The 14,959-nt window shown below is 34.9% G+C and overlaps 1 protein-coding gene across 4 annotated transcripts in view; it reads right to left on the minus strand.

Annotated features, from left to right (window-relative positions):
• LOC127844098 (lipopolysaccharide-binding protein-like) overlaps window positions 1–14,959 on the minus strand; it is a 40,343-nt gene that overhangs the window by 19,681 nt on the left and 5,703 nt on the right. For 3 of the 4 annotated variants that reach the window (XM_052374078.1, XM_052374077.1, XM_052374076.1), the window contains 10 exons: window positions 14,685–14,839; window positions 14,369–14,432; window positions 13,332–13,420; window positions 12,677–12,856; window positions 11,876–11,956; window positions 11,369–11,542; window positions 11,123–11,190; window positions 10,950–10,992; window positions 9,625–9,688; window positions 8,234–8,310 (listed from right to left, as the gene is read on the minus strand). In XM_052374078.1, coding sequence (XP_052230038.1) covers window positions 8,234–8,310; window positions 9,625–9,688; window positions 10,950–10,992; window positions 11,123–11,190; window positions 11,369–11,542; window positions 11,876–11,956; window positions 12,677–12,856; window positions 13,332–13,420; window positions 14,369–14,432; window positions 14,685–14,839 — 995 coding nt within the window. Of the gene's footprint in view, window positions 1–6,409; window positions 7,616–8,233; window positions 8,311–9,624; window positions 9,689–10,949; window positions 10,993–11,122; window positions 11,191–11,368; window positions 11,543–11,875; window positions 11,957–12,676; window positions 12,857–13,331; window positions 13,421–14,368; window positions 14,433–14,684; window positions 14,840–14,959 lie in introns of those variants that run through there. The other variant, XM_052374079.1, reaches the window with a different exon arrangement.

The raw sequence follows: 14,959 nt of genomic DNA on the forward strand, positions 1-14,959 counted from the left end.
ACAGAGTTATTGCAAGAAATAAAGGGATCTAGTCAAAAATTAAATCACTTGACAGAATAGAAAGAGCATCAGATCAGCAGTAAGCTCTCAGAATTGTAAATAAAGCTGTCCGACATCGACAAAAGGGTTGCAGACACGGAACACGCTACCACGTTTATAACTGCACAATACGAGGATACATCCACAGCGCTGAAAGAGGTCACAAGGCGGATAAAAACTCTCAATGATGTATGTAATTCACATGGTGAAAACGTTTAGCGATGAGAAATCCAAGACAGAGAACAAGCTCATAGAGAAAACCATGAAAGATAATTTGGCATCCCGGAAGAATCGCCCGGCACGCGCGCGGACTGCAAGGCAACGGTGCTCAACGTGCTTAACAAAATTCTCGATAAATCCGCCAAAGCACTTCCAAGATATGGCTCCGGACACAATTGCCGGACAGACGGACGGAAGGACGGAAAGACGGAAGGACGGCAAGACGGACGGACGTATGGACAACGCCAAAACAATATCCCCCCGCCTATGGCGGGGATAATAAACTCGTATGATATTGTGTTCCTATGTGAAATCTGGATACGAAGTGACGCTTGCCTAAATTTAGATGTCAATTGCTACACAAGTGAACAAAACACGGGCTACACAAATTAAATCAATATTAAATGAACATGGTTTGAGTTCAATATGGATTTCTGGGGAAATCGATGACAACTGAATAACTCTTGTAAGACAAAGGATATATAAGTACTTTCAAAAATGGTACTCTGACATAAATAATTCATCGAAACTAACAAGTTGTTCAAAATTCAAATATACATTTACCCGTGAAAATACTTAGACGTAGTCAAAGGAAATTACCTTAAGCGATCACTGGCTCAATTGCGAACGTCATCACACCAGCTTGCTATAGAAACTGGGCGATATTCGAATACTCCGCAAAATAAACGGCTTTGCAATTTTTGCAATGTGAACGCGGTAGAATCGGAATATCATTTTTTTTTTAGTTTGACCAAAATATAAGGATTTGTTGCCAAATTTTTGCCAGTGGCCTTCTGTAAATACAGTTATCGCACTTATAAATTCAGAATAAAAAATGTGCTGAATAATTTTGCAAAATTCGTATTCTTTGCAAATAATGGTTAAACAATGGTGTGAATGGTGTGAACAAAGATGTGCAAATAACTTGCTCTATGCATGTTGTTGTCTGAAGTGAAAGGTTAAAGATCAGGAGTTGGCCACTGCTGCCCACATACTTACTTTTCGCTCTGTAATGGACGCCACTAGCCTTGCCTCTGATGTCCGGAAATGTAGTCGTGCTGGCCACCTTGGTTATAGCCTTCAGTGCTATTGTATTAACTACAAAATATATGCATAAATAACTGCATTTATCGAGACATTTTTTCGGGTCTCTCTTTCCGCCAGGGGCTTGCACTTGGAGAGGGGTAACAGATCATGCCGGAAGTGAGCAGGTTAGAATTGTGTGTGTCCTTGTTTTGTTTATGCAGTATAAAGAATGTAAAATTACATGATTCGTATAATTCCAAATATACAGCTATGGGATTGTAGTACTAGGAACGGTTCTTTGGGATCATAACAGTCTACTTCATAGAAGAAACTAATACAAATCTAGTATACTTTAACAATATTACATTAAATTTTTAATCAATATTGGAAGACGACAATTACAAAATTGTCAACATAGATAGTCTACAAAGTCAATAAACAATGCAAATAGTTATATAATACGTCACTTCCAATAGGAGTGTTCGGTTCGCATAAAATTTACCTGCCAAAACAAATTCATTTATTTTTCAGTTTATTGAACATATTATTACAGTGTTTGGGGTATCTATGCAATGGCATGTGAATAAGAAAACACCAGTATTTACCACACTTGAAATGATTCCTGGAGCAATGCAATTCTTAAATGAACTATTCAGACAAATAAAATCTTTGCAAATTTGAGCCTTGACTTGTCCTATATATTCCCAGAAAAGGTATGACCCCAAACTACCACCCCGTTTGCCAGGATCGGCTTTACAATTGAGTAAAAACAAAATTAAAATACTATTAAATGTCAACTTTTCCAATATAGCATTGGTAACCTTTTATAGCATTAATAGATTTTTTTGCTTGAATAGCCAACTAAGCTTTAGACTTGGATAAACTTAATTTATGAGTAAATAGTAAATCCATGTACTTGTTCACTTATGTAAAATTTACACGATTTCCATTATTGAACCAATACAAAGTGATTGTGCAAGTTATGTCCCTTTGCCTTGTATTAATGCTACACTTAAATTCAGTGATGACATTGTTATCATGACACGCACGCGTAAATTTCAGTAAATAGAGACAATTACCCTATATAGATTTTCTTTTTAAACTTTTTTTTTTGGATTATGTCAAATAGTTTATAAAGCAATATCCCATCATAGACCTTTTGGAAATCAACGTTTAAGACATAAAGCATTTCGCTTGGTTTATTTATATATGTGTATACCATTCTTTGTTATACGAATTTGTTATCAATTTAAGAATAACCGTTCCAAAAGTCTTCCAAAACCGTTTCGATTCATCTTATTCGCAGAATTCTTTGGACCTAGTTCACAGTCGTGAATGTACACTATTTTTTAATATTGTATACGTTATATTTATCAAATAAATACTTCTATAATTTGTCGGTTCAATTTTGAAACCGCATTTGTGTCAGGAACAAATATGCTTTCGCCCCACATGTCGAAGATACTCATGTATTAAGAATGTCATAAAAAGCGAGCAAAATACTGGACACATAAAACATGAGCGGCGTTTTTTTATATGAAACTCTGAACCTATACCATCAAATCCCTGCGCCCTTCCTATTTTTAATTCTTAACACTTATCATTATTTATTCGTGTGTGATAGGACTATTTAAAACTAAATCATATTCAGGTAATTCAGCTTCTTCAGAAGATCTAATCAAGAGCATATTTTCTCGAAATAATACTACATTAAAATAATTTAACAAATTACTTTGTTTGATTTGGCATAGCATATTTCTCATATAAAGTTGGGCAAGATCCTTTCTTGTTCTTACACATAAATTTACAATTTATTTTTTCGTTAAGGTAAATGTGCAAATCCTCCATTGAGCTTGTGAAACGGAATTTTGTCAAAGCTTACGATATTCCAAATATCACATTCATTTTCCCCCATGGTTAAAGTCCCCGTTCGCGGAGATATATATGGGCAGAATCGTAAGAAAACGTGTTTTTATTGAGGATATCACTGAAAATCCGGTTGAAATCGGTTGAAAACTAACAATATAGCGATTTTTATTTTGGGGTCGAGTACGGTACTGTAAAGTACGAAAAGGACCTAATTAATATTCATGATTCGACACGTTAATTCAAACCTAAACAAACGAAATTGCGGAAACGGGCGAATTTAGCGGAGAGAAGGTAAGAAAAAATGCAAATACATCCGTTACAGACGGAAACTGAGTTGCAACACTACGTTTTTGCTAATTCTATGTATTTATCTTCCATATGCTAATAATGTACAGCGAAAGCTAAATATAGATATAATTTGCATTACTCGCGGTGCTGCAATGATTTTCGCCTTTTGTATTTTTAATCATTTATATATTATTTTATTGAATCAAAACCGATTTTGACCAGGTTTTCGATGTCAACCTCGATAAAAATATATTTCAATGAATTAATGTAAAGTTTATTTCTGGCTATACGATTTATATGCAAAACAACGATCTTTTTCGCGAACGGGGACTTTAATCTTGCCGTTCATTAATGTTACGTCGTTTGGTTCTATTATCGGCTTTCATGCTTCAAGCAGCAGTTTTATTAAGTGATACTATTGATTGAAGAGCCTGGTTTATATCTACATGTACAGTAATTGTATTGTAAACTATCATACGTTTACGTATTATACACATTATTGTAAACATAAGTCTCAACATTTGTCTCCATAAGTGCATCAATCCATTTAACTGTATCAAGTTAAATATTATCTTCAGTGATGTTATTAATAATGCAATGAGAAAAAGTTAAATGAACATTCATGTTACTATTTTTTTCCATGAACGATGGAGCACAAAAAAGAAACGTTCGCTTCGCTAATGAAATATATATTAAACTTCGTAACAAATTGAAATTAAACAGTTGAAATAATGTGATAATCAACTAAACTAGCTCCATTTTGTGTAATGTATGTAAACTTACCATTGACACGCCACTTGAGTATATGAATTTCATGGGCGGAGCATAGTTCTAGTAAAGTTTTACCGAATGAATGATACAATTTATCCTTTTTATATCTAGGCAGCTCACAAATGCCTGTATCTTATATCTTTATAGACAAACATACCACGTTAAATGTTTATTTTCAAAAGTCCAGGTACAAAGATAATCCGGTTGCCTTATGTAATATGTAGCTTCGAAACACGGGTTTTAGCTTACATTAATTGTTCTACACGATTATTATATTGTCGTTAAAATACGATGTTTAAATCGTTGCGACATTTGTTTTCAATACTATATTTGGCGGAAATGAACGGATGCGATTGATTTTTAGCGAACAGTTTTGAACGTTGAGTTTTATTGACGCTGATTATAATTAACGCGTCAGGTCATGAAGGAATTAATACACATCATATGTATGTATGAAACCAGTCTAAACTGATTGTCTTTAACAGTATACCAAGTGCACATACTATGTTTTGCCAGTATGCATGAATGATAAATTGATACATAAATTCAGGTATTGGTACTAAGACAATTTAATGTTCTTGAAGAAACTTTTATTCGATTTTTGGTTTAAATTGTATACCTCGTATTTTAAAGACTGCAATTGTGCGCATGAACGTCTTGTAGTAAGTCACGTGTACAGGTATCAGCCGACTAAACGTCCTTTGTATGTAACCGGCTCTTTCGTATTCTTTTCGGAATGAATAAAGTAATGTTAGCCATCACATTGTGCATTAGGTTAAAAGGAAGTTAATATTTCCCACATGCAAACGTTTGCCGTAAGAATGTTCAAGTGCGGGAAGTTTAACTGCTCAAGTTCATGAGGAAAGAAACATGAATTTAATACCGTTTTACTTCGATCTTCAGATCTGCAGATACACCGCATCAAAACTAAAGTTAACTAGTCATCCATTTTTAATATAAATATTTACGAATTGTATTGAGTCCACGGCTGTTTTTTGTGATGAACGCTACTGGTCATTAGCGTACCTGCGTCAGAGGCTACACGTTATTGACGACCCTTCGCAAGACGTTTAACGTCAATGGCTGTTTATTACCAGAGGCAACCCGTCATTTGCTTTTCTTTGCCAGACGCTACACGTCATCGGCTGTGCTTTGCCAGGGGATATTCTTCATTTGCTGTTATTTGCCAGAGGCTACCATTCATTTGCTGTTATATTCCAGAGGCTAACGTCATAGGCTGTTTTTTGCCAGACGCTTCTCGTCGGCGACCAAAGATTACTCTGTATAGCCAACCCTTCGCCACAGGTTCACGTAACTGGCGGCGTTATGCCGGAGGAAACATGTCGTTTGCCGCCTTATGCCAGAGTGTGAACATTGTCTGAAGCTTCTGGCGTGTTGACGCATATCACAGTCTAAATCGAGGCGTTTGATGAGGTTGACAGCTTCACCTTTATCGGCAGCATCATGGACAACGATGGAGGAACGGATGTAGACGTCGGAACCCGCATCGGCAAAGCACGAACAGCCATCCGTAAGCTGAAAAAGATCTGGCGATCCAGCGCGAAAGGCATAAAAACCAAGGTGCTCTTCATTTCTATTGTGAAGACAACACCACTGAGACAGAGACATGGAGAACCAACGTCACTTAATGAAACAAAAACAAGTCGTCATGATCACCTGCATATGGAAGATCTTTAAGATCCGCTTGCCAGACAATATGACACGATAATACTTTGGGGGGAGAACAAAGCAGAACCCCGTTAAAGAAGACATTCTTCTGAGACGTTGGCGATAGATATGCAACACCACTCGCAATCTGCATCCAATACGACAAGGCAATCTATCACATGGTTACCCCCGGGGAAGTGGATCGGCGGCCAATATTCTAGAAAGTACTACAGGCAAATATGAGACCTTACACCAAAAGCAACATGTAATTAACCGCCATAATCCGTGACTCACGCAATTGGCACTTATTTGGCGGTAAAATGTATCACTGTATCACGTATGTAACACATTGGTTTGCTATTACAAGACGGAACCATACATGTATGTCTCTTCTTCATTCGATGAAATAACTGTCTGAAGAAGTATCTCCAAATAATGTATAAACGGCGCTCATGCAAAATAATTGATTCACAAGAAAAATCCAGAATAATACTACTCAATAAAAAGAAGACTGAAAAACAACTGTGTATTCCTTTACGCATTTTTTATATATAATCGTATTGACTTAATAAACAACCACGAGTTAATTTATATACACGTCAGGTTTGTCAGTACACAAACGGATTAATAGATAGATATACTAACTAGATCGATTGCTAGAGAACGGCATCCGTTGAAACCTTTCAAGTGTTTTAATTAATCTTCCGAGAAGTAATGGTCGCAAACATAATCATTGCACTAACGTTTTTGCATGAATACATTTAATATATGGTAACGTTGAATATAAATTTGTATCCTTACTGGAAACGATTTGAATTAATATAAGCGTATCCCACCAAGAATATTGTTATGGCTCTATAAAACCCATGCAAAACATGCACGAACAAACATGAATGCAAATACAGGAAACACTCCAAGCGTATAATTCACTCTCCATTTATGCCTAGCGTCTATAAAAAGGCCTTGGCAAACAGCGAAGACCCAGATGAGACGCCGCACGATACGGCGTCTCATCTGGGTCTGCGCTGTTTGCTTAAAGGAATTTCTGTAAGAAATATTCTAATTATAGAAATAAATATACTAGACATCCCTAATTTTGGAAATAAATTGATCCAATTTAGAAGGATAGGAGAGTCACCTTGGCATAAAAGGGTTAAAAAGTTCAAGAGTGCCAGGCTACTGTTGTCGATCTATATGTATACCACGTGATCAGTGAGCAGACGTACAAAATGTTAAAATATGACTGCAAATATTTGCAGACAACGGATCCTCCTCACTAGGTTGTTGTTGTTGTTTTACTCATAAAGGTACTTATGCATGGATCTTCGATAATGAATTGCCCTGCATCTTACGTTAACAAATATTTTTCTAACTGCAAACAAAACAGTACACCATAAATCGCGAACATACATGTGTAAATTGAGTGTATAGATCTACGAAGTCCAGCTTATTGTTTTGTATTTGATGTACATGTAGATTTACTGGAACGAATGATAATATCATCACCATCAAGACTTCACACACCAATAAGACTTAAGCTCTGATAACGCCGATGGTGTCTTCAGCGATGGTGACGTCGTCAATGTTGTCGTTGCCGATCTTGACGTCACCGATGTTTTTTGTTATCGATCTTGACGTCACCGATTGTGTCGTATGGCACGAATTTCAACGCTCCATCGACATCCCGTTGTTCTGACGGTGTGTATGCGACGTCAGTGGCGATTACGATGGTATCCTGTAGATGAGCAAATTGTTAACGTGTTTGAAATCAAATGGCGCTATTACTGGTATACTACAATCATTTCTTATTCATTATTTACATTTCATATTTATTTTGATACATTGACAATTTTCTATTTTACAAGTTCAAAGAAGAATGGTTAAAAATACATAAAAACGGTGTTGTTTAAACATAAAAACGATATAATCTTTAATGGCTATATAAATTTACTAAACATTCTTTAACATTATACATATGCAGTTTGTCAACCACACCGTCATATTGAAAATCATTGTGATTTGTAGGTAATAGATGAAATCTAAAAAAAAAGACATCCTAGTAAAAAAATAGGTACTAAATTATTTATTTGAAGCCAAGATCCAAAGAATAAACTTTTAAAAAATCATTGCATTGCGCTGTATTAATAATAAAATAGTTGTCAAAAATGACACAACCCTTCAGTCTTTGATGAGAAGAAGATTTAAGTATTTCAGTATTTTTCACGACACGTTCAGCTTTCGTTGACCGATATTTTCTATCGTCGTCGTCGTGTCAAATAGATTTATGAGCTCGTCACTTACTTTTACGTTGGCTTATTCAACACTGTAACATTTATGTTAATAACAATCATACCTGAGCGAGTATGATGGCTGCATTTTTTATTGACACCTCTTTAGGGAATGGAAGAGTTATCCCCTTTGAACCGTAGTCTGCAATAACAATAATTGTGGTTGTTTTTATAATAACAAAAATATTAGTAATAGTAATACTTCTTATTATTATTGTAATAATAATGTCATTGCTTCATATTGCTTACGTATCGTTTCGTTATTTGGTTTTCAAATATGCTTTTATGTGTTTTTCATTATGCAATTAGTAAAGTATTTTTTTTTGTATATTTAAGCTTTGGTCGATCGTAGTTAAACATTTAAAAACTCTGTAAGATAGCTTACTCGCACTTTTCAATCGTAGCTTACAAAAGTTTACTTTGATCTTGTTGTATGTGAGTTAATGTATTTTTAAGCACACCAGAATAAACAACAACCAAACCTGTTGAATTGATATCCCCGCAGAATAAACTTTGTTTATGGAACGGTGCAAATCCCATGATATACAGTAAAATCATTAAGTGTATGGTAATTAGTAATAGGTAATAAATAAGTGTATGGTAATTGTTTTTATGTATTGCAATTCTTCTCATTGATATCTATACACCAATGAAGTTTCATTTTGAACTCTTTTAGCGTATCTGAGATACAGCCTTGAAAAGTTACATGTACATCATACATAAACAAGAAAGGGCAATAACTCTTATTTAAGAAAGTGCAGGGTTATATTTCTTATGGTTCTTGTGAATTCCCATTGATTTCTACTCACCAATGATTCATTTTGAAATATTGTATCATATCTGAGATATAGTCCTGTTGTTTTTTTCTTAAAGCGTTTCTGAGATAAAGCCTTGACAAGTTCCATCATGCAAAAACAACAAAGAGCAATAACTCTAATGAAGTAAGAGATAGGCATTTGTTCTTAAGCGTGAAACTTCTTCTAATCAATATCAATACACCCATGAAGTTTCATGTTGAAATCGTACATGCTATCTGAGATATAGCCCTGAAAAAAGTAATCGTACAAAAATCAAACAAATGGAAATAGCTCTAATTAAAGAAAGTGTAAGAATATGGTTCTTGTACATGGCACTTCTCCTCGTTAATACATATACGCCTATAAAGTTTCGTGTTAATATATTGCATTGTATCTGAGATATTGCCCTGCACAAAATAATTATACAAAAACAAACAATCAAATGACAATAACTCTTATTAAAGAAAGTTTAGGGTTATGGTTCGTGTGTGTGGCACTTCTCTTCATTTATATCTATACACCTATGAAGTTTCATGTTAATATCTTATATAGTTTCTGAGATATAGCCCTAAAAAGTCGTGTGACAGACGGACGGACCGTCAGACCCAATTCTATATCCCTCCGCCTTAAGCGGGGGATACAAAAACGTAGAACATTACCGTTCAATTTGGGTATCAGGTACAAGTCGAGAGCATTCTTGATCAGAAAGTCAATGAATTGATCCTGAAAATAAAACATAACTTATATTAATAAATTACCAAGTTTTTAATGTTTTATACATGTGAGAACACGGATACACTGTGCGCGTTTCATTTTTATGTCTATTTCTTTGTGGTGACAATGAGTCTATTGCTTAAATTATATAACATCTGACCATATTACTAGTTGTGATTTAAGAGTGTTCACATCTGACATTTTTTTTGTAAATGGGTTATATTTGATCATATTATTTCACTGTGATAAAAACTGGTATAGAATATTAACCGGGATGATTCTTACTTTGGATGGCAAGTGGTTAACATTTCGTAGTATCATTTATTTGCAACGACGATTGGTAAACATTTGCTTTTATTTGTCTTTGTGATGACCCGCACTTCACATTTGGTTGTATCATTTCTTTTTATAGAATGATGATGTGTAACGATAGCAAACATATTAAGTTTATTTTTAATACATATTAGCATTTCATATTTAAAGGCAATTATTACAGTCCATGATGGTAACCGGCGTATAGTATGTGTATATATTTGTGATGACAAAGGTTTAGCGATTTATCGTATTATTTCTTTGTGGTGGCAAATGGTCCAAAAATGGTCTAGTTATTTCGTTGTGATGACGACGACTTTACATCTGTCCGTATTATTTCTGTAAGAAAATAATGGGTTAAATTTCGGTAATATTATTTATATCGGTAAATTAAGACTATCGTGTTGTTGTATTGCCTTTATATTTAAAAGCATACTTTGATGATAAAACGTGTTTGATGACAAAAGTTAATATTGCTCAGTTTTAATTTTAGGTAAAATAATTTATTATTTGATCGTTTCATTTGTTTGCGATTACTAAAGGATACCGTTTGGTGATATTAATTGAAGGAATGAAGGAGTTAACATTTGGTCATATTAAACATTTGGGATGACGGGGATTAACATTTGGTCTCTGTTTCAACAATTGTTAGGCATTTGATCATATTCTAGTTTGTGATGATAGTGAAATAACCGTCGTATTTGCATGGCAACAAGGTGTTTTTATTTGATTGTTTTTATCGCTTTGTGATGAAAATGGGTAACATTTTGCCGTCAAAGGGCAATTGATATGCATGATGCCATTATATATTGTTTTAAGATGACAATCGTAACGCGTTTGAGACAGAGTATAATATTTATTCGTTATGAAAATATTGTTTTACTCATTCTTTATATCTAACAAGTGATTAATACTCTGGCCAATTGTTTCAGCAGCAAATAATAAACAAGATTCTTACACTAATGGGACCAACTTCTGAACGAGCCGTTTTGAGATTCAATCTAAAATCAGAGAGTAAGTGCACGTATAATAAACATAGCAAGATCTAGCACGCATGAGTCATAAGTTATTTGGAGTAAAATATATACACAGTTCAATGTGTTTTTAGCAAGCGATTATATATATACTTACTTTAAATAAGAGATCTTGGCATGTATTACTGAGTCTATTATCGAAACGTCTGTTTGGAAAGTCAAGTTCTGAAACAGCATTGTATACGCATAAAATAAAGGAAACATAATGTTCCAAACGCTTTTATGTCATATAAATTAAATCCGAATATTTTTTGCAAAATATCTACTATCAAAATATATAAACTCACTGTTCAATAGCCGATTATCATATTGAATAAAAGGATATGCACAAACACATCCATACCGCTCTGAATGAGACGAGAAACACTTCCCCGTCGTTTGTACCCGGCTTATGCACGTAGAGTTCAATTACTCCTGAGGTATTTACAACAACACCGGCGGAACTGACGTCCATGACAGGTGCGATACCGTTGAACAAACGCAGATCTACAAGACTGTTTGGATACTTTTGACCGATCTGGAAAAATTAAAAATGAGCAAACGTATTGATGTTTTCTTGAAATAAATAGTTTCATTTCTATTTTAATTTCATTTATAAGCGCATAATGCGTGCAGCACAAATATCTACATTTACATGATAGATAGTATTCAAATTTAATGACCGGTTGTGCCAAAAAAACATACATCTGTATAGCCACACGCAATTTATCGAAAATGATGAAAATGAAGTAAAAAACCACCAGCAAACCCACTTATTTTTAGTTTTCTTCTCGCGTTTTTTTTCTGCAATATAATACAGTATACGTTGTATACTTAAATTAAGCAGGTATAGTTAGTCTTGTGCACTTACCGCAGGGATGAGGCTACCGATGCATGTTGGTATGACGCCTGCACAGGTCGTGTTGAGGAAACCCCGAGCACTAGCGGGCAGCTAACAGTAGGAACAAACAACAACGACATGTATCATGAAAAATGCAAAATTCACGAATCATTCAAGGAACGTTTTCACAGACTTTCATGAAGTTCTTTTTTAAATGTTTTGAACAAATTATAGAAAAACACTTTCCCCAATTGGGCTCGATCAAATGACCTTCGGATTAAAAGCTATAACCAGAACCAGTATTCCATACAGGCTATTACATGACGTTAAGCATCTCATACTTCATGTGAGCAATCTACGAACTGTCACAATATATAACTAAGGCAACAGAAGCATTAGCAGACTAAGCAGACGATAACTCAATTATATACAAACATTATTTTCAGTATGAGTCCATGGTATGAGTGTTATTTTGCTCCCTAATAAACAATGTTCTATTGTTGAATATGTGACCAAAAGTTAAATGATTCTCATTTCAAAAATCTATGAACAAGTCCCTTTAAATAAATGACGAACATGAGAGCATCTATTGCGATATTGTAAGATTAAGGCTTGACAGCATAGGTTATTTAATAAACACATGTATATTTTTATATTTATATATTACTATTTTGAAACACTGGCATGAATAATTAAAAATCAGAACACATACTGTCAGTTCTAAATAAGAGTCCATACATCGTTAATGCGCTATTTATAAGAATTACGTCGATTGTCCGAACGGACTGCTACAACTCGAGTACAGTAGGCTGGTTTGAACGCATTACTCACGTCAGGCGCAGTGATGTTGTACTGAAGGTATCGGTTGGTCTGGGCCGCATAGGCCAACGTGTTAAACATAAAGTCCGACACCCACAAGTACAACATCCGGTCAGTGGCTCCTGTCTCGGGCATGGGAGGGGCGGGAAATGGGGCGTGCTCAGAGGGCGTGGTCTTCCAATAGATCTCACCCTGGAAGGCAAAAAGAAAGTGTGTTTTTTCATCAACATGCATGCCGCCCAGTGAAAATGCGTACCTTGATATTCGTCAAAGGCAGCAGTTAGAACGTTCGCCTCTTACTAGGACACATGAGTTGGAATTTATTAAAATTACAAGTTAATGTATATATTTGTTCTTACTTCTCGAAATGGACAACAACAAAACTGCATGTAGGTAAGTTATGATTACAAATATTATTGTTATTGTGAGTCATAAATCGTATAAATACAATAGTACACATGAGACTATTCAGAAAGAATTTATTGTTCTTATTGACTTTGATAATTACGATATAATAATGTTGAGTAGAGTTAGTAAAAAGGTCGTTGGTGATTATGAGTAACTAATTCGTAACTGTTTTGCTAATTATTCCTTAACATTTGCCCCAACTAATACATTGCCACACCACTGGTACACAGTGGTATAAGCCTACGTTCAGGCTTCTAACCTTATGAAATGTCTCCATATATGCCGCCGAGAATAATGGTGCCTGTAGCATACTGTAGTCGAGGAGGAACTTGTCAAACGCCACAGTAACTGCGGTAGAAAAAACAACATAACAACGCCCAAGAGCACGTACATGTAGCACTAGATAAATATGAAGAATCTTTGGTCTGGTTCTGAAACCTTGATAAACATTCAAGTTCTGGTTGTAACACCCTTTAAGCGAAATAAGTATTTGTATTTGATGACCCTACACGGGAAAAAATAAACAAGATCTTTCCGTTTTTTCAGTGATTTGTCATTTTTAGTCTTTCATCTGCTATAATGAATGTGTAGACATATTTGACGGTGAAAGTATGCAATAATTACATAGTAAGTGCATGGAATTCATCTCGATTGTGATCGTTTTACGAATTTATTTAGTTCAATTGAACTACAAAGCTATTCAAACCCAAGCAAGTCTGCATATAACCTTCTACACAATCATTTCAACACAATGGCTTATGCTGTGTGGCCTTTTACATGTTTATCGTGGAGTTCATGAGCATCTGCGTTTAATATTTGTAAAATATGTTGTTTTGGGGCTGAATTTGTTGTTTTGTGTGTCATAAAGATTTTATCATGTCATCTTGGCATACAATTGTTTATTTTGTTGAATTTGATATTATTATACCAAAAATGATTACTTCACAGGTTTTTTTCGGAGTAATATGCCCTACCTCCAAAAATTTACTCACGTAAACACAATTATATAAAACAAATATGCAAAAAGGCATGTTTCTTTAAGGCAGATATCAATTTAGTGGTATGATAAACTACACTATGCATAATGTGTTATTAGTTTAATTACCTTAATATTTAATTGTGGGAAAATAAGTGAAATAAATCAAACAAATCAATGAAAGAAAAGAAACCTTTGCAATGAAGCACTCACCATTCTATCTCAATTCAAAACCTGAAATCGGACAGGTTCACTTGCCGCTAACATTTCTCTAGCGAAAGATATATAATTACTGGGTGAGCAGACATGTAGACTCTTACTTGGAATGTCGGCAAGTTTTCTCTCGGCATCCGTGTTGACAGCCTTTGTTGCCAGCTGGCACATCTGCTCATATAGAATTTAAGTATTGCATTATTTTTATACAGCCAAACCGCACTGTATTAAGTTTGTGTTTTATTCTTCCGTCATTGTCAAACAAATGGTAGAATGTTTACTAATTTAATGATGAGCAATTCGGCCAACAGATTTCCGTTCTAACTAACTAACGTTTCGGTCAATATTTTCGTCATTTTCTTTAGCGAAAAAAAATGCCTAAACCATACAATAAACAAAAGCAAAAACAGAGTGGTGCTTAACCTGGGTAGGCAGCGCGTTCCGGATAGTCTTCTCAACCTGTCCTTTGAGGAGATTCAGAAGCCACGCGATGCTTCCGTGGAACTTAATGTTCACCGAACCGACGCTACTGGAACACTTTCTGGTGGAGATGCTGGGACGACCAGAAGCGTCAACCCCTGTAACATTAGCAAATAGATTAATGTGTCGTGCGTGTATATTTATGCTACAAAAAGAAATATTTAAGCAAAAAGCGACGATAAACAGTAGCAACTGAAACTTCAGTAAAATAAATAAAA

The sequence above is a fragment of the Dreissena polymorpha genome, chromosome 9 (assembly GCF_020536995.1).
Source record: "Dreissena polymorpha isolate Duluth1 chromosome 9, UMN_Dpol_1.0, whole genome shotgun sequence".
NCBI classification, from domain to species: Eukaryota; Metazoa; Mollusca; class Bivalvia; order Myida; family Dreissenidae; genus Dreissena; species Dreissena polymorpha.